The sequence below is a fragment of the Capra hircus genome, chromosome 24, assembly GCF_001704415.2.
Source record: "Capra hircus breed San Clemente chromosome 24, ASM170441v1, whole genome shotgun sequence".
Lineage (NCBI taxonomy): Eukaryota > Metazoa > Chordata > Mammalia > Artiodactyla > Bovidae > Capra > Capra hircus.
Genome location: NC_030831.1, coordinates 35,573,694 through 35,599,787, shown reverse-complemented (window position 1 = coordinate 35,599,787; position 26,094 = coordinate 35,573,694). Strand labels below are relative to the sequence as shown.

At 45.8% G+C, this 26,094-nt stretch overlaps 1 protein-coding gene across 1 annotated transcript in view; it reads left to right on the top strand.

The window, feature by feature from the left end:
- COLEC12 (collectin subfamily member 12) overlaps nucleotides 1-23,641 on the top strand; it is a 178,758-nt gene extending 155,117 nt beyond the window's left edge. The window contains exons 6-10 of the mRNA XM_018039580.1: nucleotides 9,297-9,785; nucleotides 10,641-10,777; nucleotides 11,967-12,076; nucleotides 20,472-20,617; nucleotides 22,189-23,641. Of these exons, the coding sequence (XP_017895069.1) occupies nucleotides 9,297-9,785; nucleotides 10,641-10,777; nucleotides 11,967-12,076; nucleotides 20,472-20,617; nucleotides 22,189-22,208 (902 nt within the window). The 3' untranslated portion in view covers nucleotides 22,209-23,641. The remainder of the gene's footprint in view (nucleotides 1-9,296; nucleotides 9,786-10,640; nucleotides 10,778-11,966; nucleotides 12,077-20,471; nucleotides 20,618-22,188) is intronic.

Genomic DNA, 26,094 nt, shown 5'->3' with positions numbered 1-26,094 from the left:
ATAATGGGTTCTGTGAACCGTACGTGTGCCCCAGCTATAGAGGGGCTGGACAATGCCTGTCAGGGGTACTGTAGGTGAGAGTCATACTCTGAATAAAGAGTGGGCTTTCACACAGCCAGACAGTTCTTCAGTGCTTGATTTATTTATTACCTATATTTATTATTTATTTCTTTTCCCCTATTCCTTCTCAACTGAAATTCAGAATGAGGGGAAATCTCAGCAGACTTGCAGTCTCATAAAATAAGTGCTTTCTAATTGTCTCTTAAAGTTGTAATACCCTCAACAATCCTAACATGGTATTCTGGATATTTTCTAGCTATAAATGTCTTTGGAGATGTCATTTCCTTGGAGAAGGGGGGCTACAGTCCATGGGGTTGTAAACAGTTGGCCACGACTTGGCGACCAGACAACAACAATAAATGACAATAAATAGATTAACAATATCCAGATTCAGATATTTATTAACAATAAATAGATTCAGAGCCTGGCTTTAAATGAATTAATGTTTCCGTTCTGATTATTTTTATCAACTGAAGTTAAGTATGAGTGTAATGAGGGCTTTTCATGAATTACCCCTGTGACACCCACTCTGTAAAGCAGGTGCTCAAAAACTCATTGCCAGTTATACATAAGGAAACTAAGCCTTCTAGGGGTTTAAAGAACTTCCTTAAATTTACAGAAATGATAAGTAGCTAAATGGGATCTGAGCCCAGACTGTCTGGTGCAAAGCCTGTGATGCAAACCCCATAGATAATCACAGAAAATGCATGCCCTTCCTCCTGGCCGCCCCAGGGGAGCCTATGAGGCCAAGGAGATGGGATTTCACTCTAAATGTGAGGGGGAGTTTTAAGGAAGGTGGTGACATGACCTGATTTATATTTTTGAAAGGTCATCCTGGATGCTGGGGGAAGAACAAATAACCAGGAAGTGATCCTGGAGGCAGTGTTCCAGTGAGGGGTGGCGGACCCATTGTGGATGACTTGGGATGGATGGTAGCAGCATCCATGACCAAAGTGGGTCTTCTCAGTCAGGAGGAATTCTGGAGAGAGAATCAAGGGTAGCCCTGCCCTTCCCCAGATGGTAGCCCTGACTGGCCTTCTGTGGCCGTGCCTGCAGGGTGAGGAACACATGGGCTGGAGGGGCTGTGAATGTTCAGAGCCCACCCAGATCCCTTTTTGATCACATTTGGTGTGCATGACCCTGGATTTCTCTCCCCAAAGTGTCCCAAGCCCAAAGGGTACACTGATGGAGTGGAATGCTGTGGGCAGAAACTGGACACGGGATCAGGCCAGCTTTGAGGAGCTGGACAAGGCTCATGGATGGATCAGACATGAGCAGGGTGGAGGAATGGGCATCTCCTAAGTGTTTAGCTTGAGCAACAAGGTGGATGCTGGGAAATATTGAGGCCAGGAGGAGAAGAGGGCGACAGAGGATGAGATGATTGGATGGCATCACCGACTCAATGGACATGAGTTTGAGCAAACTCAAGGAGATATTGGAGGACAGGGAAGCCTGGCGTGCCGAAGTCCATGGGGTTGCAAAGAGTCAGAGATGACGGAGCAACTGAACAACCACAACAAAATTGAATCCTGTCAGCAATGATCTCTACCTCCATAAACCCCAGAACCTTATGAAAGGCTTTTATTGTTGTTGTTGCCGATAATGTAACATTCTTTAATCCTAATTTGGCACATGGAAGACTTCATACTTCATAAAACACACTCTTAGGTAGCAAGTTCACTTCACACCCTAAGCTACTGCTATAATACATGCCGGTGTAAATCGCATCCTCCTAGTACAAGCAGACAATTCCCTGCACCTGCTCTTCTGGGAGGACCGTGAGGTTTAGTGATGAGAACGAGAGCCGGAGAGCCGGAGAGCCCTGGAGATGAGTACCAAGTATCTGTCTACCTATTTCAGTTATAAGGGCTGAATGAGATAATGTAAATAAAACAGGGCAGTGCCTGGCAGAGGCTTAGCTAATATTCATACCCAAGTGTGAGTATGTTCAGTTCCTGTCCAAGTTTTTCCCTCTGCTGTAGCCCCAGCCAGTACATCACCATGGAAGACCACATTCGTGCCCACAAAGAACACAGTTGTACAGACGCAGGCTTTAAGGTTGACGGGAGTTCAGAAGTTCTTACTGCTGGCTTCCCAGTGCCCAGCCCTGGAGAGGAATCAGACTGGCTGCTGCCACTCTCTGACTTTCCCTCATTTTTGATCCACGTTATCTATTTGTTTTTGGCTCTGCTGGGGGCTACTCTAGTTACGGTGTGCGGGCTTCTCATTGCAGTGACTTCTCTTGTTGCAGCACCCAGACTCTAGGACGAGTGGGCTCAGTAGTTGTAGCACATAGGCTTAATTGCGCAGGGGTGTGTGGGATCTCCCCAGATCAGGGATCGAACCCATGTCCCCTGCAGTTGGCAGGTGGATTTTTAACCACTGGACCACCAGGGAAATCCTGATCCACGTTTATTGAGTGCAGGCATTCGAAGGCGCTGAAGCACACCGTGGCCAGTTGGTGAGAAACAGTGGCTTAAATATATCCTCCTCTGTGGACAAAGAGCTTCCGTGGCTTTCCAGATGTCTGACTGTCTTGAACATGAGGTCAAGAACCAAATTATTCTTTAAAATGATTGCCAAATATCCTGTCTTAAATTTCCTTTTTATTTGTATATGCCTTTTCACCTAAGCCCTGCAGAATGACTTTTTCATATGTGGGTGTTAAATAAATGTGATTCATTTCACTGCATGAGAAGAAAAATATGTCAGATGATATTACTATTTTTCTGTATCTTCCAACCTGACCACTTGTGGTTCTAAAATAAAAGTCTCCACAATGTTGAGTGGCAGTAAGAATTAAAGTGTTTTCTCTATTTTCTGTTAGGCACAAGCAGTTTTTTTTGGAAAACAAGTTGTAAAGTTATTTCAGGGGTAGGATACGGGGCTTGGCCCTTCTCAAAGCCTGCAGCTTGGTGGCCAAAGCAGCAACAGCACAGTATTTAAAGCCTCCTATCCTCTTTAAGATGTTTGTTTAAAGGATTCTAGTGTTTAAAGCTCCTGGCTCTGGAGCCTAGAAGCCTGGGGAGGAGGTTTTGCTGACAGTGCAAACACAGCTGTTCTGAGTTCTGGTCTTGGTCATATACAGGCATTTCTGGAGCCTTCATTCGACAGCTTTACCAGCAACATGGTATCCTGGCATTTCAGAATCCCAAGCCAGGGGAGCTCCCTGGTGGTTCAGTGGTTAGGGCTCCACACTTCCATTGCACGGGACATGGGTTCAATCCCTGGTCAGGGAACTAAGATCCCACAAGCCACATGGCAAAAAAAAAAAAAAATCCCAAGCTAGGCAACCAACCATGTGGCCTCATTTTCTGTTCTGTACAGGACATCATGTCTGCCCCACATGTAACGTCACCATTTTCTCAACTCTGAATTCAAGGTATTGCATGGGCTCATGAATACTGTCTTGTCATTTATTTCAGAGTTTTCACTTTTAAGGCAGTATCAGTGGCTTATATTTTATTTCATTTTACTTTGACTTTAACAGCTGCCCCCACCAAAAAAAAAAAAAAAAAGATTCAAGTAATACCTAAAATCCTAGGATCATCCAGATGCCAAAAGCTATACTGGCATCCCAGGTCCTTGAGGAAGATATACCCCTAGCATTAGTGATCAGCTTTGTAGGGGGATCCAGTCCTAACTTTTGAAATGGTTTTAGCTCTTTTTCTTAGTGACTTTTAAAAAGAAATAAATAGCAAATATCTAGGTCTTAAGGAGCAAGCAAAGTATTATCTTAATGAGACAAGTATATGAATGAATGAATCCCCGAGTACAGGGCATACAGAGTACATTTTCCCATAGCCCAGTGTTTGAAGGCAGAGTTCCAGCCTCTGGCTCTAGCTCTGTGATATTTTCCCAAGGCTGGGGCAGCTGTGGATGAAGACGTGGGTCCTAGCAGTGTGCCTGCTAGGAGTTTATCCACAGCCATGGATATAAAACATTATATTAAACTTTTCAATATAACAGAGAACATATTTGTTTTTTTAATTGGAGGATAATTGCTTTACAGTTGTGTTAGTTGCCCCTCTTGAGCCTCCCTCCTACCCCCACCCCAGTTCTCTAGGTTGTCACAGACTGCCGGGCTGGGCTCCCTGTGTTATAAAGCAGCTTCCCACTAGCTATGTATTTTACACGTGGTAATTTATATATTTCAGTACTACTCTTTCAATTCATCCCACCCTCTCCTTTCCCAACTCTGTCTGTTCTCCACATCTGTATCTCTCTTCCTGCCCTGCAAATAGGTTCATCAGGACCCTTGTCCTAGACTCCATAGGTAAGGGTTGATATATGATATTTGTTTTTCTCTGACTTACTTCACTCTGTATAACAGGCCCTAGGTTCATCTACCTCAGTTCAACTGACTCAAATTCATTCCTTTTTATGGTTGAGTAATATTTCATCATATATATATACCACAACTTCTTTATGCATTCATCAATTGATAGACATTTAGGTTGCTTCTAGGTCCTGGCTATCATAAACAGTGCTGCAGTGAACATTGGGATACATGTGTCTCTTTGAATATGCAGACAATCTATTTGTGATGGATATAGTGCTTCATATGAAAAATTCAGTTTTTATCCTAATCCAGCTAGGAAATCCATCACAAGTAGGATTTTAGACTTTATCCAAGGCAAAAACTTGCATCTCCTCCCAATATTTTATTCCCTTCCTTCTCAACATCTGGAAATTAGTATCAGTTGGTATTTTGTGTTGACTGTGAGGTCTGCATTTTTATGGCATTTTAAAAATAAGCCATAAAAAATTTTAAAAAAGAAAATAAAATAAGCCATGATTCTTTGTGGAAGGGGTGAGGATATTCAAGTGTAGCTTAGGTTCAGAGAGAAATAGCCAAACACCATATATTACCTGACCCCAGAAAGAAAGAAGATTCATGAAAAGCTCTCACCCCAGGTAAAGGAGGTCTTGGATTCATGTCAGGAGGGGAAAAGAGAATCGTATGTCTTTGGAATTCTGTTGGCAACCAGAGGAGGGTGTTCAGGAAGAAATACAACTCTCTGCCACATGGGTCTGTCGGAACATTCAGAACAGGGAGACAGGCCCTGGAATGGGCACCATTTCCTGGCCATGGGTGGACTCATTTCCCATAACTTGCGAGTACAGCACCAACCCGCCATGAGTGATAGAGCGACGCTGGTTATTGGCAAATCCATAGAGAGAATAAAGAACTTCTAAAGCACTTGAATTTCCCGACAGATCTTCCTCATTATTTTGATTTCTTAAGGTCAAACATAGAACAGGAACAAAACCGAAGTAGTTGTGCGTGTGTGTGGGGGGCGGGGGGGAGGAATTACTTTTATTTTTGCCCTTATTCCAAATAAATCAGATTTCTGTGTGTTTTGGCCTATTGTCAGAATCGTTCCACTAGAACCTTCCATCGTGCTGCATGCTTTACAGAGGAACATACAGGCCACCTTCCCCACTAATAATCTCTTAAGACATTTTTTCTCAACTACACAAAGGAGCTAAGTTACCTTTTTGAAAGTGAAGGTGAAGTCACTCAGTTGTGTCCGACTCTTTGCGACCCCGTGGACTGTAACCTACTAGGCTTCTCCGTCCATAGGATTCTCCAGGCAAGAATACTGGAGTGGATTGCCATTTCCTTCTCCAGGGGATCTTCCCGACCCAGGGATCGAACCCGGGTCTCCCGCATTGGAGGCAGACGCTTTAACCTCTGAGCTAACCCTTTTTAAAGGAGATCCATCTGGCAGTAAAAACTCACCCTCTGTCTTTCCTAAATGGGTAGGCTGTTTAATGAGTCTCCTCAGGTTAAACAGGAAAAAAAAAAAAAATCAAATTATGGATATAAGATCACAGGATCAGTTCAGAAGTATGAATAGAGTTGGGAAGACATCTCCGCATGGCCAGTCTTACTGGCAGCCAGGGTCAACCTGATACATAGATTGAGTGGAGGTGGCTTCTTAGAATGAGGTAAAGGTCACCAGGCAGGACACTGTCACCCTAGAATCCCTCCCTTCTAGTCTCTGCTGGACCCAAAATGTTAGCACTAATGCAACAGGCTTTCTTTTTTTATATACATAAAAATATTTATTTATTTATCTTTGGCTGGGCTGGGTCTTTGTTGCCGCGAGGGCTTTCTCTAGTTGCGGCAAGCAAGGGCCACCCTTCCTTGCTGTGTGCAGGCTTCTCATTGCAGTGACTCCTCGTGTTGCAGAGCACAAGCTCTAGGGCACGTGCGCTCAGTAGCTGCGGTTCCCAGGCTCTAGAGCACGGGCTCAGTAGTTGTGATGCGTGGGCTTAGTTGCGCCTCAGCGTGTGGGATCTTCCTGGACCAGGGACTGAATCTGTGCCCGCCGCATTAGCAGGTGGATTCGTTACCACCAGGGAAGCCTGCGGGGTTTTTGACCCATGAGGCACATTGATTTGAGAAACACTTGCTGTATAATGACTGTGGCCTGTAATCTAGCTACTAGATGGGGAAGGGTCCTCGAAAAAGAACAAGGACTAAACATCACAGAAGGAGGGAAAACTTCCATCTGGAGTGACCTGGGAGGATTACATGGTGGGTGAGCAGGAATTTTCCAGATGGATGTGGGCAGAGGGAATTCTGAGAGAAGAAATTTGCCCAGGTGCAGAGGAGGGTGAATCAACACACGTGAGACCAGGTCATGAAAGCCTTGACACCAGAGGACCAAGAGGGTATCCTGGAGCAAGTGGGGTCCCGAGCTGAGTGCAAGGAAGACAGATGTGTGAAAGATGCAGAGTGAGATGCATGGAGAGGGATCAGGTAGGAAGAGCAGTTGAGAGGTAACCGTAAAAATCTACCAGAAAGACAGAGGGGATGGGGGAGAGAGGAAGAGAGAACCCCGGCGCTAGGATGGTGATGAGACGGCTGTGATGATGCAGTGGGATAAGAGATGACGGGAGGAGGGCATGAACAGCAGAGGTGACGAGGTCAGTGTAGACACGCCAGGTTGGAGATGCTGGCTGGACATCCCAGAGAAAATGGACCATCCACGAATGGGATGGAGATGAGGCCACAGAGGCCTGGAGAGCTGATGGTAGGGAGGAGTCAACAGGAGCAGATGGACAAAAGTCAGTAAGATGTATTCAGGAAGAAGGTGTTTCACCCTGAAGTCTCTGACTTTTGGGGCAGATAACCCTAAAAGGAACACACTGAAGCCAGCGCTAGCCCTAATGCATGCTAGTTTGGCATAAACTCACTTACAGCTCCGTAGAGGGTCCGGCCTGAAAGTCCAGGGGCAGTGTCATGGGTAGGCTCAAGGGAGCAAAGCTGAGCCCCGGACCTAGGCTTCTGCAGAGGGAGGACAGAGATGGAGGGCTGGCCATGGCCATGGCTGGTATGTGGATTCAGTGATGTCCACCAGGGCCTGGGGCGAGAGGGAACAGAGGTGGGAAAGGCTGCTTCACGGTTGTGTCCTGACCAGCCAGTGGGGAGGTGTGCTGGTGAAGAGGAACAGGCAAAACTGAGCGTGGGAGCCCCGCCAATCCTGCCTCTCCCCTGCACTTCCATCCTCCCAGCCTCCAAGGCTCTGGGCTTCCATCCAGAGAATGGGTGCGGAGCTCTTAACGCTTATTCCTGTAGAATAGCGAGATCTCAGATGCTCTGAGATTCCAGGCAGCGGACTGTTTGAGCACAGTGTCCTCCATGATGTGTTCATTTCAACAGGAGAAGCCCCTGAATTCCTGCCCCAGCTCCTCCCCCTGATGGTAACTGGACGTGTCTTACTCCCATGGGTGTGCTATGTCAGTCACTCAGTCGCTCAGTTGTGTCCGATTCTGCGACCCCATGGACTGTAGCCTGCTAGGCTCCTGTGTCTATGGGGATTCCCCAGGCAAGAATACTGGAGTGGGTAGCCATTCCCTTCTCCAGGGGATCTTCCTGACCCAAGGATTGAACCCAGGTCTCCTGCATTGCAGGTGGATTCTATACCACTAGCGCCACCTGGGAAGCCCCATTCTCCTGGGTAGATCTGTCTTGAGTTGCTCAATAACTCTGAACACAGAGCTTTGTGTCTATGGCCCTGCATGTCCTCAGATGTGCTGTGGGAATCCTATGCCATAGATGAAGGTCACGTGACATACTGTATGTGAAGGTACCTCACCCTGTCATGTGCATACAAATTCTGGTTGTGATGTATTGTGTGATGTCGATGTTACTCTTGAGAACTCAGAGAAAACAGGACACCCCCACGTTAAGTGAACCACCTTTTGGAGCAAAGAGAGATGAGCAAGTATTTGCTTCCCTTCCCCCAACCCCCTCCCTGCCTTTTTAAGGGGGAACTGCTTTTTCCTCCTTTGGAGGAAAACGATTTTTTTTTCCTCCCTTGCCAGTGAGATGCTGCACCTGTTTCTTTCTCTAGTCTACCTTCCCTGTGTGCTGTGCTTAGTCGCTAAGTTGTGTCTGATTCTTTGCAACTCCATGGACTGTAGCCCACCAGGCTCCTCTGTCTACGGGGATTCTCCAGGCAAGAATACTGGAGTGGGTTGCCATGCCCGCCTCCAGGGGATCTTCCCAACCCAGGGATCAAACCCAGGTCTCCTGCATGGCAGGTGTATTTTTACAGTCTGAGCCACCAGGGAAGCCCAAACCCTATTTGCATTATTAGACGCATTTGATGCACCGTTTGCATCACTGGGAAAAATGAAACTGGTCTTCCTCAGCTGGCCCTGAGAGCACCCCCAACAGAGATCTCCCGTCCCAGTGATCTGGTCCACAGTGAGGCCCGGCCCTGAGGACCTCCGTGTTCCCGCAGCACCATTGGAGGGACAGGAGCACCACAGGGGAGGACCAGAGAGGAGAGGCCCGGCTGGTGCAATGGGGGAATCACCGGACAGTCTCTCAACACTCCGTGGCATCTCTTTAGTCCAATTCAACCCCTTACCCCACACCTTACATGGTGCTTGTCATACAACAGGTAGTTAATAAATATTTATCAAATCGATGGAATGAGGAGGAAATAAGAGAGAGGTCATTTCAAGGAAATGCAACCCACTCCAGTATTCTTGCCTGGAGAATCCCATGGACAGAGGAGTCTGGTGGGCTACAGTCCTTGGGGTTGCAAAGACTCAAACATGACTGAGCGCACACGCACGCACACACAGACACACAGACACACATATAGCAATCCTAACCCACACAGCCTTCCTGCTGTGAAAAAACGGTCCCAGATGACCAGAGGTGTCCCAGATTTCACGCTTATGCCTTTTGTCTTCTTTTTATGTTTCAGGTCCTCCTGGCCCCAGGGGTCCAAAAGGTGACCGAGGACAGCAGGGACCCCCAGGCCCCACTGGCAACAAGGGGCAGAAAGGAGAGAAGGGGGAGCCGGGCCCACCTGGCCCAGCTGGTGAGAGGGGCCCAATCGGGCCGGTTGGCCCCCCTGGAGAGCGCGGCAGCAAAGGCTCCAAAGGCCTGCAAGGCTCCAAAGGCTCCCGAGGGTCTCCTGGGAAGCCTGGCCCCCAGGGCCCCAGCGGGGACCCAGGCCCCCCCGGCCCACCGGGCAAGGATGGACTCCCAGGCCCTCAGGGCCCCCCCGGCTTCCAGGGACTGCAGGGCACCGTGGGGGAGCCTGGGGTGCCCGGGCCACGGGGGCTGCCAGGCCTCCCTGGGATGCCGGGCATGCCAGGTATCAAGGGTCCCCCTGGTCCCCCAGGCCCCTCAGGGGCGGCAGTGCCCCTGGCCCTTAAGACCGAGCCGACCGCAGCACCTGAGGACAACGGTGAGTCTGAGCCCCTCACACCCGGGATGGGGGTGCTCCCCGTGTTCACCTCACACACCCAGTCTTGTTAGCAGTGAAGGCATCACACAGGGTGGGCTTCCGCCCCTGCTGCTCGCCTAGCCCCTCACTAGGCAGCATCCTTCAGGCACGTGTGTTTATCCCTAAACAGCATCAGCTCTTCTAGCGCTCATTTATCACTAGCTAAGTCGGGTCCTCAGGGACAAACTGGCCCCAGATGTTGAATTCAGGAAAATCTGAGGCTGGCCACCCCAGAGCCGTCCCTGTCCTCATTCTCTGCCTTTCACCTGGGGATGGTCAACCCTTAGTTAACGTGCAGATGGAACTTTCTGTTCCTGAAGCCAGCTCGCGTTTCTTTTTGAGAAGGTATTATGGCATCTTCTCATCCTTTGATAATGAAAGCTTTGGGTTTGCAACCAAGCCTGTCTTTCTCCCCTTGGACCCACAGCCAATTCCGCTTGGTTTCCTACAGTCCCCCTTCGTTGCATTTTCCTGTGAGCCTAGCTCTCCCAGCCTCTTGTTTACAGGTTCTGTGTGATCCCAGGCTGATGGGGACCACCTGAGCCTGTGCTGCTTGTTATTTCTGTGTCTGTTACTTCTGTCATTGTGAAGACTAATCCAGACACAAAGGCCCACTTAAGTGGTTTTAACCACCATGTGTCCTGCAGGCCATCTACTTCCTGGGACTGGTCTTGGCCCCTAGAACATTGAGGAACATCAGTCTCAGACTCAGCATATGGGCAGTGGGGAAGCCGGGCTGCGGCTATGCCTCCTAAAGGCATAGTGTTTTCAGCGTGTGTGTGTTTCCATTGGCATTTTTGAACTTTCCATTCCTAGGCTGCCTGCCTTACTGGAAGAACTTCACAGACAAATGCTACTATTTTTCGACTGAGAGAGACTTTTTTGAGGATGCAAAACTTTTCTGCGAAAGAATGTCTTCACATCTCGTTTTCATAAACACGGGAGAGGAGCAGGTACGTGTGTGGCATTCTTAGGGTTGGAGAAAACTGTAATTTAAGAATCGCTGACATCTGGAAAGTGCATGCTTATTCAAAGATACCATAAATTCATAGTCACAGAAACACCGAGGGCCACATGATTGAGATTTGGGCTTTATCCAGGGACAGAAAGCATTCACGGCATGGGGGTTGGGTCCTTGTGCTAGCACCTGAAAGCTCTTGCTTTATCAAGCCTGGAGCTGTGTGGCTTTTCCTGGAAAGAGCGGGAAGCCTGCAGGTCGGTACAAGTCTCCTATGGAGAGGCAGAGAGCCCTGAGCACTGGAGGGGTGGGGCCGAATGCCAGGGTCCAGACATGTGGCCTTAACAGGGTCAGGAAGGGCATATATGGTCCTGGGACAAAGCCCACACATAATAACCACTCATTTGGTTCCTAATGTGTGCCAGGCATTTTCTCCTATAAACTTCACCACACCCCAGGAGCCTGTGGGTACTATTATCCCCATCTTACAGACAGGAAAACTGAGGCCCCACAAAATTTGAATGATTAATATATGAGACAAGTAAATGCAGAGCTGAGACTGAAACTGAGGTCCCTCTAGCAACACCACCAGTGCTTTCTCTTTAATGCCGCACTGTCACAGGGGCCTCCTTTCTTTCCCCTGCATGTCTCCGGCAGATAGGACCCTGAAAACGGATGCTTCTGCAGTAATTGACTGGAAATGAGCATCCATAAGACAGGGGTCAGGAGCCTGGGCCTGACCCCAGCTCAACCACTTGTCACCTTTATTAGGCTGGTGGTTGTAATGGCTCGAAGACATGTTACGTGTGACACACTGGACATGGGACCCGGTCAAGAGGAAGGGCTTGATAGTGCCGTGGCTGTTACTATTATTAGCACATCGGAGGGAGGGGTTGTGGGAGGGGTGGAGCCTGGTCGGATTCATGAGTGATCTGGATAGTTTAGGAGTATCGCTTATAAACTTACAAGAGGAAAATATATCAAAGACTGCCCCGCACCCCCACCCAACCACCACCAAAAAAAACCCCAGGGCAAAACAAGTGCAGTAAAAAGAGGATAGCAAAATAGAGCACAAGTTATGACAGGCATCCTCTCCGAAAGTGTCCCTCATTTCTAAATACTGAAAGTCCCCCAAACATCTGTTCAAGAAATAGTAACGCACCATCTATGATTTTATTTTCCAGCAATGGATCAAAAAGCAGATGGTGGCGAAAGAGAACTACTGGATTGGCCTCACAGACTTGGAGAGGGAGAATGAATGGAGGTGGCTGGATGGGACATTTCCGGAGTACAAGTGAGTCTCAGAAACGTCCAGGTTGCTGGTCAGGCTCTCGCTGGTCTGTTTCTTCCTGAATGACCTTGTGTCCAACACGATCCTCACACTCAGCCTCTGGGTACCAGCTGCATGTTTATTTCCATGGAGGGAAATCAATATGGGGTAAAAGTCGGGTTTTTTCCTCTTCTCGCGGAGTGAATTTTTCTTCATTTCTACCAAGAAAAACAAAAAAACAAACAAAAATACAGACTCATAAAACTGCCCAGGGTGGTAGGGAGAGAGATGGCAAAGTGTGCTCTTTAAGTGCTGCCGCAAAAGCCAAGGAACCCCAGCTCCCCCAGCTGTGTTTCCAACATGGGCAGGGCGCTCCCTTCACGATGATACTGTTGGTGTCCCAGCCCTCACTGGGCTTCTGGCCAGAGTGTGGGGATGAACTACGAGTTGATGACTCTCCTACACATATAAAGTTCAAGTGTACCACGAACGAAGGCCCTTGTGGGACGACCATCTCCCGCAGGTTTGAAGAGTCCTCGTAAGTCCAGTGTGATCTAGTTCTATAAAGGCAGCAACAGAGAACAGAAGCAGTTCATAGAACCTTCTCAAAGCTCCCAGGGGTACAGAAATGTCCATGAGCCTCACCAGACCCCCGTGTCCACTCCTGCCCTAATCCCACCCCAGGATCTGAAGAGGATGAAATTGTGCCCGTTTCAGTTTCACCTCTTCATGCTCCTCTTGCTTTGCCTCTAGTAGATGCAGACATGTGAAACTGTGGAACACACTCTGTACCAAATAGGGCAGAATTTATAAAAACCCACCAGAGGAGACATGTCCTACAGAGGCTCAGGCAGGCGTGTGGGCATCTTGGCTTCAGGACTGTGTCCTGAGCTGGAGTAGCCGCAGCATCCTTGGATCCTGGAGAGGAGAAGTTGAGGGTGTTTCAGGTCCAGGACAATGTCACGGGCATCAGGGCTGGAGCAATTGTGGTCAAGGACAGGAAGATGGGCTCGAGGGGTAGAGGGGTGAGATAGAGTTTCTGTGTGTGTGTGCGCGCGTGCCTGTGTGTGTGGGTAGACAGCCTGGTTTATGCTTTAAATCCTCTATGTGAAAAGCATGATTAGAGGATATAGATGGGAAACCAGAGTAAGGCCATTTCTTTTAAAGGATTTTTTTTAAAGTATTTATTTATTTGGCTGCATCAGGTCTTAGTTGCATCATGTGGGCTCAGTAGCTAGTGGGCTTAGTTATTCCATGCCTTGTGGAATCTTAGTTCCCCGACTAGGGATCGAACCCACAGTCCCTGCACTGCAAGGTAGATTCTTACCCACTGGACCACTAGGGAATCAACCACCCAGGCCATTTCTTTTAGAATAGCAACCAAACATTGAGGTAGAACATTTGAAGATTTGGGGTTAGCGCCAAAGGTGAGCCTCAGACTGCCCCCAGATGGGGGCAAATGGATATCTCTTTCCTGGCTCAGCAGATAGCCAGTCTGCTCCCTGTACACCCATCCTCGGTGAGAGGAAGCTACACCACATCCTGGCCCTCGGAAACGTGGCTGACACCCAAGGAAGTTATCCATCACGGCAAGGATACGCTTCAGGAGACTCAAAGCAGTTGTGAGAGTTGTCATCTACAACCAGAGCAGTGGAGGGACTTCCCTGGTGGTCCAGTGGCTACCACACTGTACTCCGAATGCAGGGGACCCGGGTTCAATCCCTGGTCAGGGAACTAGATCCCACATGCTTACAACTAAGAGTTTACATGTACTGCAACTAAAAGATAAGAACAAAACAAAGATCTGGTACAAATAAAGAAACAAAAGATTCCACATACCTCAGTTAAAACCCGATTCAGTCGAATAAACAGATAAATAATTTTTTTAAATAAAAAAGTCAGAGCAGTGGAAGTGGGGAGGGGAGGCCACAGTTAAAACCTGATGCAAAGAAATAGATAAATTTTAAAAAATAAATAAAATCAGAGCTGTGGAAGTTGGGACAGAAGGCAGAGAATACTAAGGGAAAGATAAATGTGTCACTTTGACAGTCAAGAGTATGGATGATTTTTTTAAAGGAGTCAGTGGGGAGCTAAAAAAAATAATAACTTCAGTCTCCTCATTTCTCACGGTCATAAAAAAAAAAAGGTCTGGGTTAGACTCACTTAGAAATTCAATCTGAAGCCCTCCTCTAAGCACAAACTGGGTTGGCCCACGTGGAATGGATTGAGCAGGGACAGTAGCACCCCTGCCAGCTCTCCCAAGGTGGAATTTTCTCCTGTCTCACAGGCTCCAGCAGGAAGTACTGATTGGGATGACAGCCCAGCCTTGATACCTGGGATAGGAAAGAATCACATCACCAGACACCCTCGGGGAGCTCTGTTCCCAGCCACAACTGCACAGCACACCAGCCAGGGCCCAGACTCTGCTTCTTGTTTTCCACCCAAAGGAACACACAGACATGTAAAAATCCCTGGGATCAGATTTTATTTTATTTTATTTATTTTATTTTTTTTTGGGGGGGATCAGATTTTAAAAGCAAGAATAAATTAGGCAGACATATTATGAGGCCTCAATAGCCGAAGGCTAATTGAACTTGCCATATAATAATAAGCACGCCACAGACAAGACAAAGAGCCAGCGCAGCAAGGGAAGGGAGCATCTGCCCTGGAGTTCACCAGGTCTGGGTTCCAGGCCTTCAACCAGCACGCGGCAGCTACGTGACCCTGTGTGAGTTACCCACCCATGTGAACCTCCATGCCCTCATCTAGAAGTGAAGATTACAGAAGCACCGGCATCGGTATTGTAAACATTATATGAGATGATACATATCAAGCACCAATGACAGTGAGCCCACGGGAAGTGCTCAAGAAATGCTATCTGCTAGTATTTGTATTATTACTCCTATTACTTGTCTAAGGCAGAATGCTGAAGAATTGATGCCTTGGAACTGTGGTGCTGGAGAAAATTCCTGAAAGTCCCTTGGACAGCAAGGCAATCGAACCAGTCAATCCTAAAGGAAATAAGCCCTGAATTCTCATTGGAAGGACTGATGCTGAAGCTGAAGCTCCAGTATTTTGGTCATCTGATGCAAACAGTCAACTCACTGGAAAAATCCCTGATACTGGGAAAGATTGAGGGCAGAAGGAGAAGAGGGCGTCAGAGGATGAGATGGCAGGGTGGCATCACCAATGCAATGGACATGAATTTGGGCAAACCAGGAGATAGTGAAGGACAGGGAGGCCTGGCGTGCTGCAGTCCATGGGGTCACAAAGAGTTGGACACAGCTGGGACTGAACAACAACAACTCCTGTTGTCGTCCCCATCATTTTCATGTTGATCAGTTGCTAAGTTGTGACCCTATAGACTGTAGCTTGCCAGGCTTTTCTGTCCATGGGATTTCCCAGCACAGGGTACCCAACACAGGCACCTCCCCATGTACTCAGACTCACCTGTACCCTCCTTCTCTTTGCTTCTGTGGCCTCCATGCCTGGTCCATCGCTTCCCTTTCCCCTGCCGTACACAGTGGTTCCTGGACCTGGCCCCTCCCCATGCCTCACCCAGGTTACAGAAGAAATCAGCCTCCCTACTTTGCTCTTACCTTTTCTCCCCTTCTGAAATTGTTTCAGGCTGTTGGGGGTACTATTAAGGAGGAAATAGAAAAGGGATGAAAGGCTCTCTCCTCTGTCTCTTGCCCCTACTTGAATTTCTATACTGAGAGCTAGTTGAGGAAAATGGTGCTGGAGTAACCAGACAAAAAGCAACAGTGACATGGATTGGATGCTGAAAGTTTAAGGTACACGTGGACTTGAACAAAGGTTTATTTCCAGCAAAACATACAGTCTGACGTGCTGTGTCTCGGGATGGTACCTAGGAACAGGTTTCCAAGTGCTTTGGGTCCACCCACCAATGCACTTCCAAGAGAAAGACTGGCGAGCTGACATGTGTTGCCAAGATTTTATTTGCCAACCAAGGACATGGGTTTTAAAAATCACCCATTGGGACTTGCCCAGCTGTTCAGTGGTCAAGACTTCCAGTACAGGGGGCATGGATTTAATCCCTGGTTGGGGAGCTAAGCTCCCACATGCCACAGAGTGCAGCCAAAAAGACAAAAATCGCCTATCAACAAATCTCAGCACAAAACAACAAAAACAAAATCAAAAAAGACAGTTGGCCATCACCCATACATACACACAGAGTTGTCCTCATTTTTCTCTTTTCACAACAGACCTGTGAAACTTCATTCTTGACCAGCTGATACCAGTCCCCTGGCTGGACACTGGGATCTGATGGCCCACGGTCTCATGATAACATTCAGTGAATTATCCTGGAGTATCCACCATGGCCCAGCCCCCGTGCCAGCCTGGAAAGTCTTTTCTAGAGTTTTGGGCACAGTATGAGTGAGAGATACTGTTCCATTCATGTAAAAATAGTCTGATTTGCAGGACCCTGTCACAATCAAGAAGACAGACACCTTGACCCTAAATGTGCATATGGTGAAGAGAAGGGCTTCAAATGAGCTTTCAGTGCTCTCTTCTCAGTAATTAATAGAACCAAAGAGACAGAAAAACCAAGAGGAACGTAGCAGACACTATCAACTAACTTCCCCGGTGGCTCAGTTGGTACAGAATCGCCTGCAATACTGGAGACCACCTGTAATCAGGGGACCCGGGTTTGATCCTTGGGTTCGATCCCTGGGTTGGGAAGATCCCCTCGCGAAGGAAATGGCAACCCACTCCATTTCTTGCCTGAGAAATCCTGTGGACCAAAGGAGCCTGTCAGGCTACTGTCTGTGGGGTTGCAAGAGTCAGACATGACTTAGGGACTAAACCAACCAACCAATCAACTAACTTGACTTCACTGATATTTATGGAACCTTTCACCCAACAACACATTCTTTTCAGGTGCATATGGTACATTCACCAAGATCATCAAACAAATGCTGGGTCATCAAAAAAGTCTCCAAAGATTAAAAAGCACTGGAAGAGAAACTTTGGCTTCATCTTATGCCATAATCACTCACTCTTCATGCTTCATGCGACTCTGGCTTTGGCCACTAGAGAGAAACCTCTATAGTGGGAGAAAATTCAATCGCAAAGAAATGCTTCTCGCTACTAAGATTTTCCTGTCTTGAGGCCAGGCTCTTACCAGAAGAATTTTCTCAGCCATGAAGCCTCCGTCAATCTTGCGGTTGATGAGAAAGTACTAAGTTGTGTGGTTGGGAGGGGCTGATTGCCAAGCTTGAAAGTTTGTGCTCTACCTCCATGAGGATAAACCCAGAACAGGGAGGGTGGGGATGGGGAGGGGGTGCTTCACACCCACCAGCTGAGATGCTTCATGATTCCACCTCCTGGAAGAGTGAGTCTAGGTGCTTCCGTGGTCCCCGGTGTACTCAGAATACACTGTCCAAGTACATAACGCGTGTGGCTATCCAACCACTTCTGCAACTCGTGTGTTAAAATATGGGATTCAAGAATTCGGCACCCGGGCTTCAGCCATTTCTCTTTCCAGAGTCTATCTGTGGAGTGAGGTTTAGGCACTATTTAAGCCGGAATTCTTCTCCAGAACATATACATTCTGTTTCTCTGACATGCTCTGCACTGTTATAAGCATGCAGACAGGAGGGATTGACCATAAATCACTCTGTGTGATTTTAGCTTTTCCAAAGAGATGCTGGGAGACCATATACAAGACAAACTACCCCTGCAGCCTGGCTTCAAGCTACTCCATCTCCCACCCTTGCTGGTCTCACCTGGGTCACTCCACTCACAGCCACATCCTCCCTTTAGTCCTGAAGGATTACTTCAAACACCACACTGAAGAATTTCCATGACCTGGAAAAAACAAATGGAGAACGGTGATAAAAATGACCTCCTTCCATTATCAATTTGTTCTCTTTCGTCTCATCTGTCCATCCCCCCCCTCCTTTTTTTTTTTTTGGCCATGCCACGCCAGTTGTGGGATCTTAGTTCCCCAACCAGGGATCAAACCCATGCTCATAGCAATGAAAACAGGGTCTTAATCACTGAATTGCCAGAGAACTCCCTGTAAGCCCCTTTTACCTACTGAACAGGGCAAGGAAATGCAAGGGGAAAATACTAAACAGATCGTCTATCAGAATTCCTATTTATGCAATTTTCCAATTAACTGTGAGATAAAAAATATCAAATGTCCCATCATTAATGCATCCAGAATCACAGTCTCAAATCTGGTAAGCAAAATTGGAAGGGAACCCCCTCATGTAACTGTAGAAATGAAGCAAGTGTACATCCACACCACCAAACTGCCTGGGCACCATGGCCATTTCTAGGAAGGTCTGTCAAGGTAAGAGAGAAACACACCAAAAAAGCTTACATAAAAGTTTCCTTCCAACGTCACCTTTTCTTGGCATCACAGTCTGAGGTCTGTAACTGCTTTGTTTCTTGCCTAGGATGCAAGTTCTACAAGGACTGGCAGTCTGTTCTCTACAGCACTCGTGTTGCCATCAGCTAGCTGTAGCCCTTGCGTGCAGTAGATACTCTGTGGAATGAATGAGCAAATGAATGACTATTTCTGACTTTTCCACCTAAGTACCATCCCATTTATACTCATTGCTTGATGGTTTCCTCTAAAATATCTCTTCATCTCTAGATTTAAGTGAGGTCATTTAAAAAAACCATTTGTTAGTCATTTATTCGGCTGTGGCAGGTCTTAGTTGTGTCATGTGGGATCTTTTGGTGTGGTTCACACACAGACTCTCTAGTTGTGGTGCACGGAGTCTCCAGCCGTGGCGTGCAGGCTCAGTAATTGTGGCACACAGACTTAGTTGCTCTGCAGCATGTGGGATCTTTGTTCCCTAACTAGGGATCGAACCCACATCCTCTGCATTGCAAGGCAGATTCTTAGCCACTGGATCACCAAAGAAGTCCCTCACTTTTCATTTTCTTAAAAAAAAAATCCCTAAATATACAGTTGGTGCAGGGAAGTCAGTTTGACCTCATTTTCCCATCCTTTGACTGTAAATTTCGACTCCTCTTTTCCCATTGCCCTGATTTTTGCTGGTCTTGTCATCATAAGATGGAGGGCAATTTGGTCTTTATCCTTGGGTGACCCTGGTAAGAACCTGGCTTCAAAATAGGAAAATCTTAGTAGTGAGACGTGCTTCTTTACTGTAGAACTTTCTTTGGCCTTCAGAGTCTGTACAGTGGAAGATTTCTCTCTAGTGGCCAAAGCCACTGCCACTCTGATAGAAACAGGGAGCGTGGACCAGAGTGAGCGATTACGGAGTCAGATGCTGCTGCTTGGGAAATGAGTCATCGTTTATGGGAAGCACCTCCTGCTGCAGATGTTCTTTTCAGACCCTCCGCACGAGGCAAACTTGTCCTCTCAGGAGGTGACCAAGGCTTCTGTTCAAGGACTTGGCTCTTAAAGAAAATGTAGCCTTTTGAGTTTTGACTCTTGGAAGCACATCTAGTTGATCGCTTAGAAAGAGAGGCAGGAACAGTGAACCCTGACGAGGGGGTGCTGGGAGCACCAGCAGACAAGTTAACAAGCCCCAAGTTGAGCTCATCTTAAAGACAACTTGTTTTGAAGAGTCTCTCTCCCAAAAAAGGCAGTGAAATGTATGAGTCATTTTCAGAAAGATTAAATTACTATTTCTTTCTGAAGCAATTAGCTATCTGCAGCTTAGCCATAAAACCATAACCAAGTGCTTATAGGGTCTTCTAAGTGTATATCAACGTTCTCTCCATTTTAAATATAGTAGTGTGTATATGACCTTTCCAAAGTCCCTAACTTCCCTTTCCCCCCAGCAGCCATAAAGTTCATTTGGTAAGTCTGTGGATACAAGAGTATGTATGGCTGAGTCCCTTCGCTGTTCACCTGAAACCACCACAACATTGTTAATCGGCTATATCCCAATACAAAATGAAAGGTTTAAGGTTTTTAAAAAAAGGGGAGGGGTGTCTCTCTCTCTGCCTGACTCTGACTTGTTAGAGACAAGATATTAGAATGTACAAAGATTTCCTCTGAGTTCTCATAAGTGTGTGCATGTTTGTGTGAGGGTGTATCATCCTCAGAATGTATATATTCACACTCAAGCCCAGAAGTCAGCATTCCAGTACACATCAGAAAGCTGTCATTGATCGAGCTGTGTTGAAGACAGATTTACTTCCTCAGCAATGTGATGAAGCAGCTCTGTGAGCTGACTCTACTGTGGCCAAGATAACAAGCCTGCAGGGAGAGGCTGTGTCACACGCTCGTCTGCGAAACAGCTGCTTCTTATTCAGAATCAGAGCGTGTGCAGCATTTTAAACAGCGCGTTTTCATTCTGGGACGCGTGACAGGCCTTGATTTTGTTTTTTACATTTCTCTGCTGCTCTTGGGTCAAGCAAACGTCTGCGTGACTTTGCAAATAACACTCGATTTCTGTTTTCTTAAAAGAAATTGGAAAGCTGGACAGCCAGATAACTGGGGTCATGGCCACGGGCCTGGAGAAGATTGTGCTGGACTGATTAATTTGGGGCAGTGGAATGATTTCCAGTGTGAAGACATGAATCACTTCATCTGCGAGAAAGACAGGGAGAGAGGTAAGCAGTGGAAGGGATTTAAGAGAGCACTGCAGAGCTTATATCTTATTAAAGGGCAAGAGGGGAGTATAAGGGCTCTGAAAGTAGGTTCTGCAACTGGATTCCAGTCCTGATTCTGCCACTTAGTATCTCGGCAAGCTATTAACCTCAGGGAAATAATAATAGTAATCCTCTTAATGGGGTTTTTGTGAGGTCTTAAGTAAGTTAATACATGTGCCTAATGTAGAGGAAGTACTCAGTAAATTTTAGACTAATGGGTGGGCCTAGGTCATTACCTTATAATATTGTCAGGCAGTTGTTCTTTATCATATGGCACCAATGTCATATGTCTTTTCATATAACAAACTATCAGAGAAATTGGGAAAACAATACCACTTGCAATTGCATCAAAAAGATAAAATACCTAGGAATAAATTTAACCAAGGAGGTGAAAGACCTATACACTGGAAACTATAAGACATTCATGAAGGGTATTGAAGAAGGCCCAAATAAATGGAAACATATTCTGTGCTCACAGATTGGAAGAGTATTGTTAAAATGTCCATTCTACCCAAAGAAATCTACAGATTCAGTGGAATCTCTATAAGAACTCCAGTGTCATTTTCCACAGAAATAGAGAAAACAACCCTAAAATTTGTATGGAACCACAAAAGACCCTAAATAGCCAAAGTAATCTTGAGAAAGAAGAACAAAGCTGGACATATACTCCCTGATTTCAAAATATATTGCAGAGCTACAGTAATCAGAACAGTGTGGTAGTGACATAAAAATAACACATATCTCTATCAGTGAAAGAGAATAGAGAGCCCAGAAATAAACCCATGCACATATGGTCAATCAATTTATGACAAAGGAGCCAAGAATATACAATAGGAAAAGACAGTCTCCTTGATAAACGCTGCTGTGAAAACTGGACAGCTACATGCAAGAGAGTGAAACCAGACCATTCTCTTAACCTTACAGAAAATAAGCTCAAAATGGATAAATGACTCAAATGTAAGATTTGAAACCATTAAATTTCCAGAAGAAAGCATAGGCAATAATCTCTTTGACAGTGATCTTGGTAATGATTTTTTGGATCTGAAAACAAAGGAAAAAATAAACAAGTGTAATTACATCAAGGGGCTTCCCCGATGGCTCAGTGGGTAAAGAATCTGCCTGCAATGCAGGAGACACAGGAGACACTGGTTTGATCCCTGGGTCAGGAAGATCCCCTCGAGTAGGAAATAGCAACCCACTCCAGTATTCTTGCCTGGAGAATCCCATGGACAAAGGAGTCTGGCGGGCTACAGTCCATGGGGTCGCAAAGAGTCAGACACGACTGAGCACAATAGCACTACTACATTTGGGATTTGAATTGAGACTAGGACACCCCAGAATAGGCTCCTTTGAAGTGAATTTTACCTTTTATTAAATCTGAATAAGAACTTCGAGGCATTTATTTGAAAAAATAATTATTGAATGATGTATTTGGAATGTTTTCTTTAAAAACACACATTCCTTTTTCTGAATTGTCCATTAACATTGTTCTTTAAGAAGAACTAACACCCATTCTTTTTCCTCTCTTTTAGAATCAGCAATTACATTATAATGGACCATGATATCATAATAGGAGCAAACTGTCTACAGTTCTCGAAGGCAAAAGATACTTCTTTCTGATTGCATCACCTTCTCATTAAATTGAGGGGGAACGCACTGAAGACCAATTACTGAAAACATTGAAAGCCCGTGTTCTCTACCATCTGCCTTGCTCAAGGACAAAGTTTGGAACAAAAGTGTTCCCCTAGTGTGATATATGGATTGTCAGTAAGCAAATGGACTGAATCACATAGATTTTTCTCAGCCAATAACCATACAGTTATGCAAATCATATCTTCCAGAGTATGGAATGCTCCAGTCAAAAAAAAGATTATCATTGGTTGTTGAGCTTTAGGAAGAACTGAAAACATACACCGTGTAAACGGTACCTTACATTTCTATTGATAAAATCCCAAATGTAGGAAAAATATGCAGACATACAGATATATAGGCCAACTCTTAGTAACAATATGAAATATACTTAAAGAGCTTTTAAAACTTTGTATTTTTGTACAAAATGTTTGCCTTTTTACAATTTTTTTCTTTTTATTTTTGTCATTTTACCGATATAGTACATGAAGCCAAAGAAAACAATAATGGTACTAATAAAAACTCATAGGGTTTCTTGTCAGATTTAATTCTACACAGTGGCAAAGAAATTTTTTTCAGTTGTGGTTTAAAAAAATAATTAAATATATGTGTGTATGTATATTTTAATGTATCATTTTCTCAGAGGAGTCAATCACTTGAAATGTCTAGAAATGGCCCTGCAGATTTTGCCAGTGGAGGTCAAGCCTGAACATGTATGTGGCTCAGTCAAGTGGGCTATGCCTCCAGCCCATCACCAGCCAACACCCTTGCTGTGTGTCTGCCAGGCTCAGAGAAATGGTCAACTCAGGATGTGCTTTTACTTCATTTTGGCGGAGTCGGGGGTGGTGGAGAGGCATCTGTTGGGAAGGGTGGACAGAGTACTTGTATCTGGCTTTTAATAGAAGGTCCTGTTTTGTGGCTGAGACATGAATACACTTGGTTTCAGGCCCATACCAGGGCAGATATTAAATGTCATGAAAGTATGACATCACATCGGCCAGAGGCAGAGATGCTAAGATGGGGACAGCTCTATGCTACCTGGAAATCTTATGTTTTCTGAAGCCAGATTCCAAAAACACAGAATTCCAACGCACATGCATGATGAAATGCAAGAACACAACCTTGGCCACTGTGTTGAACTCTTGCAAAGAACCTTTTGTCGGAGCCCATCTGCCTTCTACTCTAACTTGCCATGGAGAAGTCTAACATGCAGTGTGCTGAAATCAGGCTTAAATGTAACTGATGCTCAAAGGTAAGATTTCCACCCACCAGATTCCCTTCCCAGGACCTCCCCAGCCATGCTGCTACCTACCCCACGTACAATGGTAAAAGAATAAAGACAGAGTTTGACTTTCACGCCTGCAGCCGTGTGGACTGTGTTGTCTCGCGCTGGTCACTGTTTATGCTGTCTCTGCAGCCCAGGAGTGGCCATTTCCTCAGCACCTGGATGCTCTGCTATCCTGTCCATGGGGTCTGGTCAGACTGGCAGGACCTGCCGTCATCTGGGCCCTGGACCCTGGTACCTCTTCAGGCTCAAGACCATCTATAGACTAAACTCTGTCCTCATTTTCACCCTCTTCTGGTTTCTTATGTGTCAGTTAAGATCATGTTCAGATGCAACTTGAACTTAAACGTCTGATGCCATCATCAGAAGAGAATGTTGCTGATTCCCACAGCTGAAGGTGTTCCTCTCCTGGCCCTTATACCTTACCCAGGGTTTATCATCTCTCAGGTTTCAATCAGATGTTCTCATGTCATCCTCCCAACAGCCCTAAGAAGTGGGGCTTCCTACTTACTCTCCCCATTTTATAGAGGGAGGCACTCAGGGAGGTGACATCATTTCCTGGGTCATATCATCACCAAGGAGTGAGGCAGGATTCAGACTTGAGCTTTGAAAATGTTCTAGGGGACTTGGTGGTCCAGTGGTTAAGACTCTGCACTTTCAGTGCAGGGGGGGAAGGGTTTGATCCCTGGTCAGGGAACTAAGATCCCACATGCCACCCATGGTGTTACATAGATAAGTAAAAATTTTTTAAATGTTCAAAAATTTTAAAAATGTTCCTTCTTTCAGAAGCAAGGTCCTTCTTAATAACAGAGTAAAATCAGATGAAAATCACACATTACCAGATGCCTCATGTACTGCTCTATATATTTAGCTATTTATATACCAGGTTTCTATTCACCTACTCACCACTGATGCTCTTCTGGGAGGAGAGTTTTGGTAAAATGTCATGAGGTTTTCAGGCTATGAGAAGTTATGAGCTGCAGTGAGAAGATGGAAACTTTTTATTTTTGTCCCCATCCCTCAGCATGTGGGATCTTACTTCCCCAACTAGGGATCGAACCCCCGCTCCCTGCAATGGCAGCTAGTCTTAACCACTGGAACTCCAGAGAAGTTCCTGTTTTTCTTTTTAAATGGCTCTTGAAGAATGATTGCACAACCAGAAAGAACAAAATCCTTTCTTTTCCTCTTCTGCAATCAATGTTCACCTTTGATCAATTCTTCCCATATCCATCCGAGTTTAGCACTTAAGAGTTTAAAGCAGACAACAAATAGTACAACCTGCTCTCATTTGAAAAAAAAAAACACCAGATGCTGAAGGAAGTAGAAAGGTACGTCAGTCATACATCCTGCCATAAATCAGGTAACAATACTAAAGCAAGTGTATTTTGCCTCCAAACCGATTGATCTCTTCTTGAAAAAGTACGTTAACTCATTCATGGCTCAATAATAAGTCTAATAATAATAACAAAAATTAAATATATATAGCACTTTCACATACATTATCTCTTCTAATCTTGGTGCAAAACCTTTCCCTCTACTTTAGGAATGAGGACGCTGAGGCGAATTTGAAGACTTGCTCATTGCCCACATCCCAGTCATGCAAATCTGATCAGGCTTGTCTTTCTTATGTTCCCTAAATCTAAGTCCATCCTAACCCTTATCCCCAACTTAAAATCTTCTGAGTTGCCTGCAGGGCATACATGCAGGGGCCCTCGGGACCAGGTCCTCAGCTGTACCTCCAGCCTCCCCTCCGCTGTACCCTCATGCTCCCTTGCCTTGAGCTGGAACAGCCTTACAAGCCACCTGCAAAGTTCCTCTGTGCTCCTTCTTACTTACTTTTTACTGTGCTCCTTCTTCTTAGAAATCCAAACTCTTACCTGGATTTCCATTCTCTGCTTCTTTAAGATTCAGCTCAAGCATCGCTTCTAGCCTGAATCCTTTCCCAGCAAATGCATCCTGAAGCTGAGACTTCCCTTCATGTCAAGTATTACCCACAGGTGCTCCAGGTACTATGAAAGAAAAACCCTTTCATGGCGTTAGACCATCTACAGATTGGCCGAGAGGCCCAAACATCGCTGAATTAAGAAGAGAAGGGTGAATGGAGCCAGTCAGCCACAAAATCTTAAGAGAACTGAAGAATGGGAGAAGCCAATCAGGAGAAATGAAGGCATTTGTGTTGATAGTTGGTTATTATACATCTACTATATTGGACATATGTGTAATATATCTATTAGGAATGGAAGACTGAGTGAAGAGAATCAACTGGCAAAAGAGATTCATTCTACATACCGACATATGGCCCCAAGTCAGGGAAAAACTTTCAAAACCTTTTCTGAATAACAGTGTAAGGAAGTATCTCTTTTCTGTTATGCTCAACAGTTTTAGAAGTATAGGTGAACTCTGGCCATCTCTTTAAGAGGGAATTTTTCTATACAATAACTTCATTTTCCTGGAAAGCATCCTTTAATGGCACAGCATCACACTTATTTTATAAATCACAAAGCAGATGTTGTAGAGATTTTGC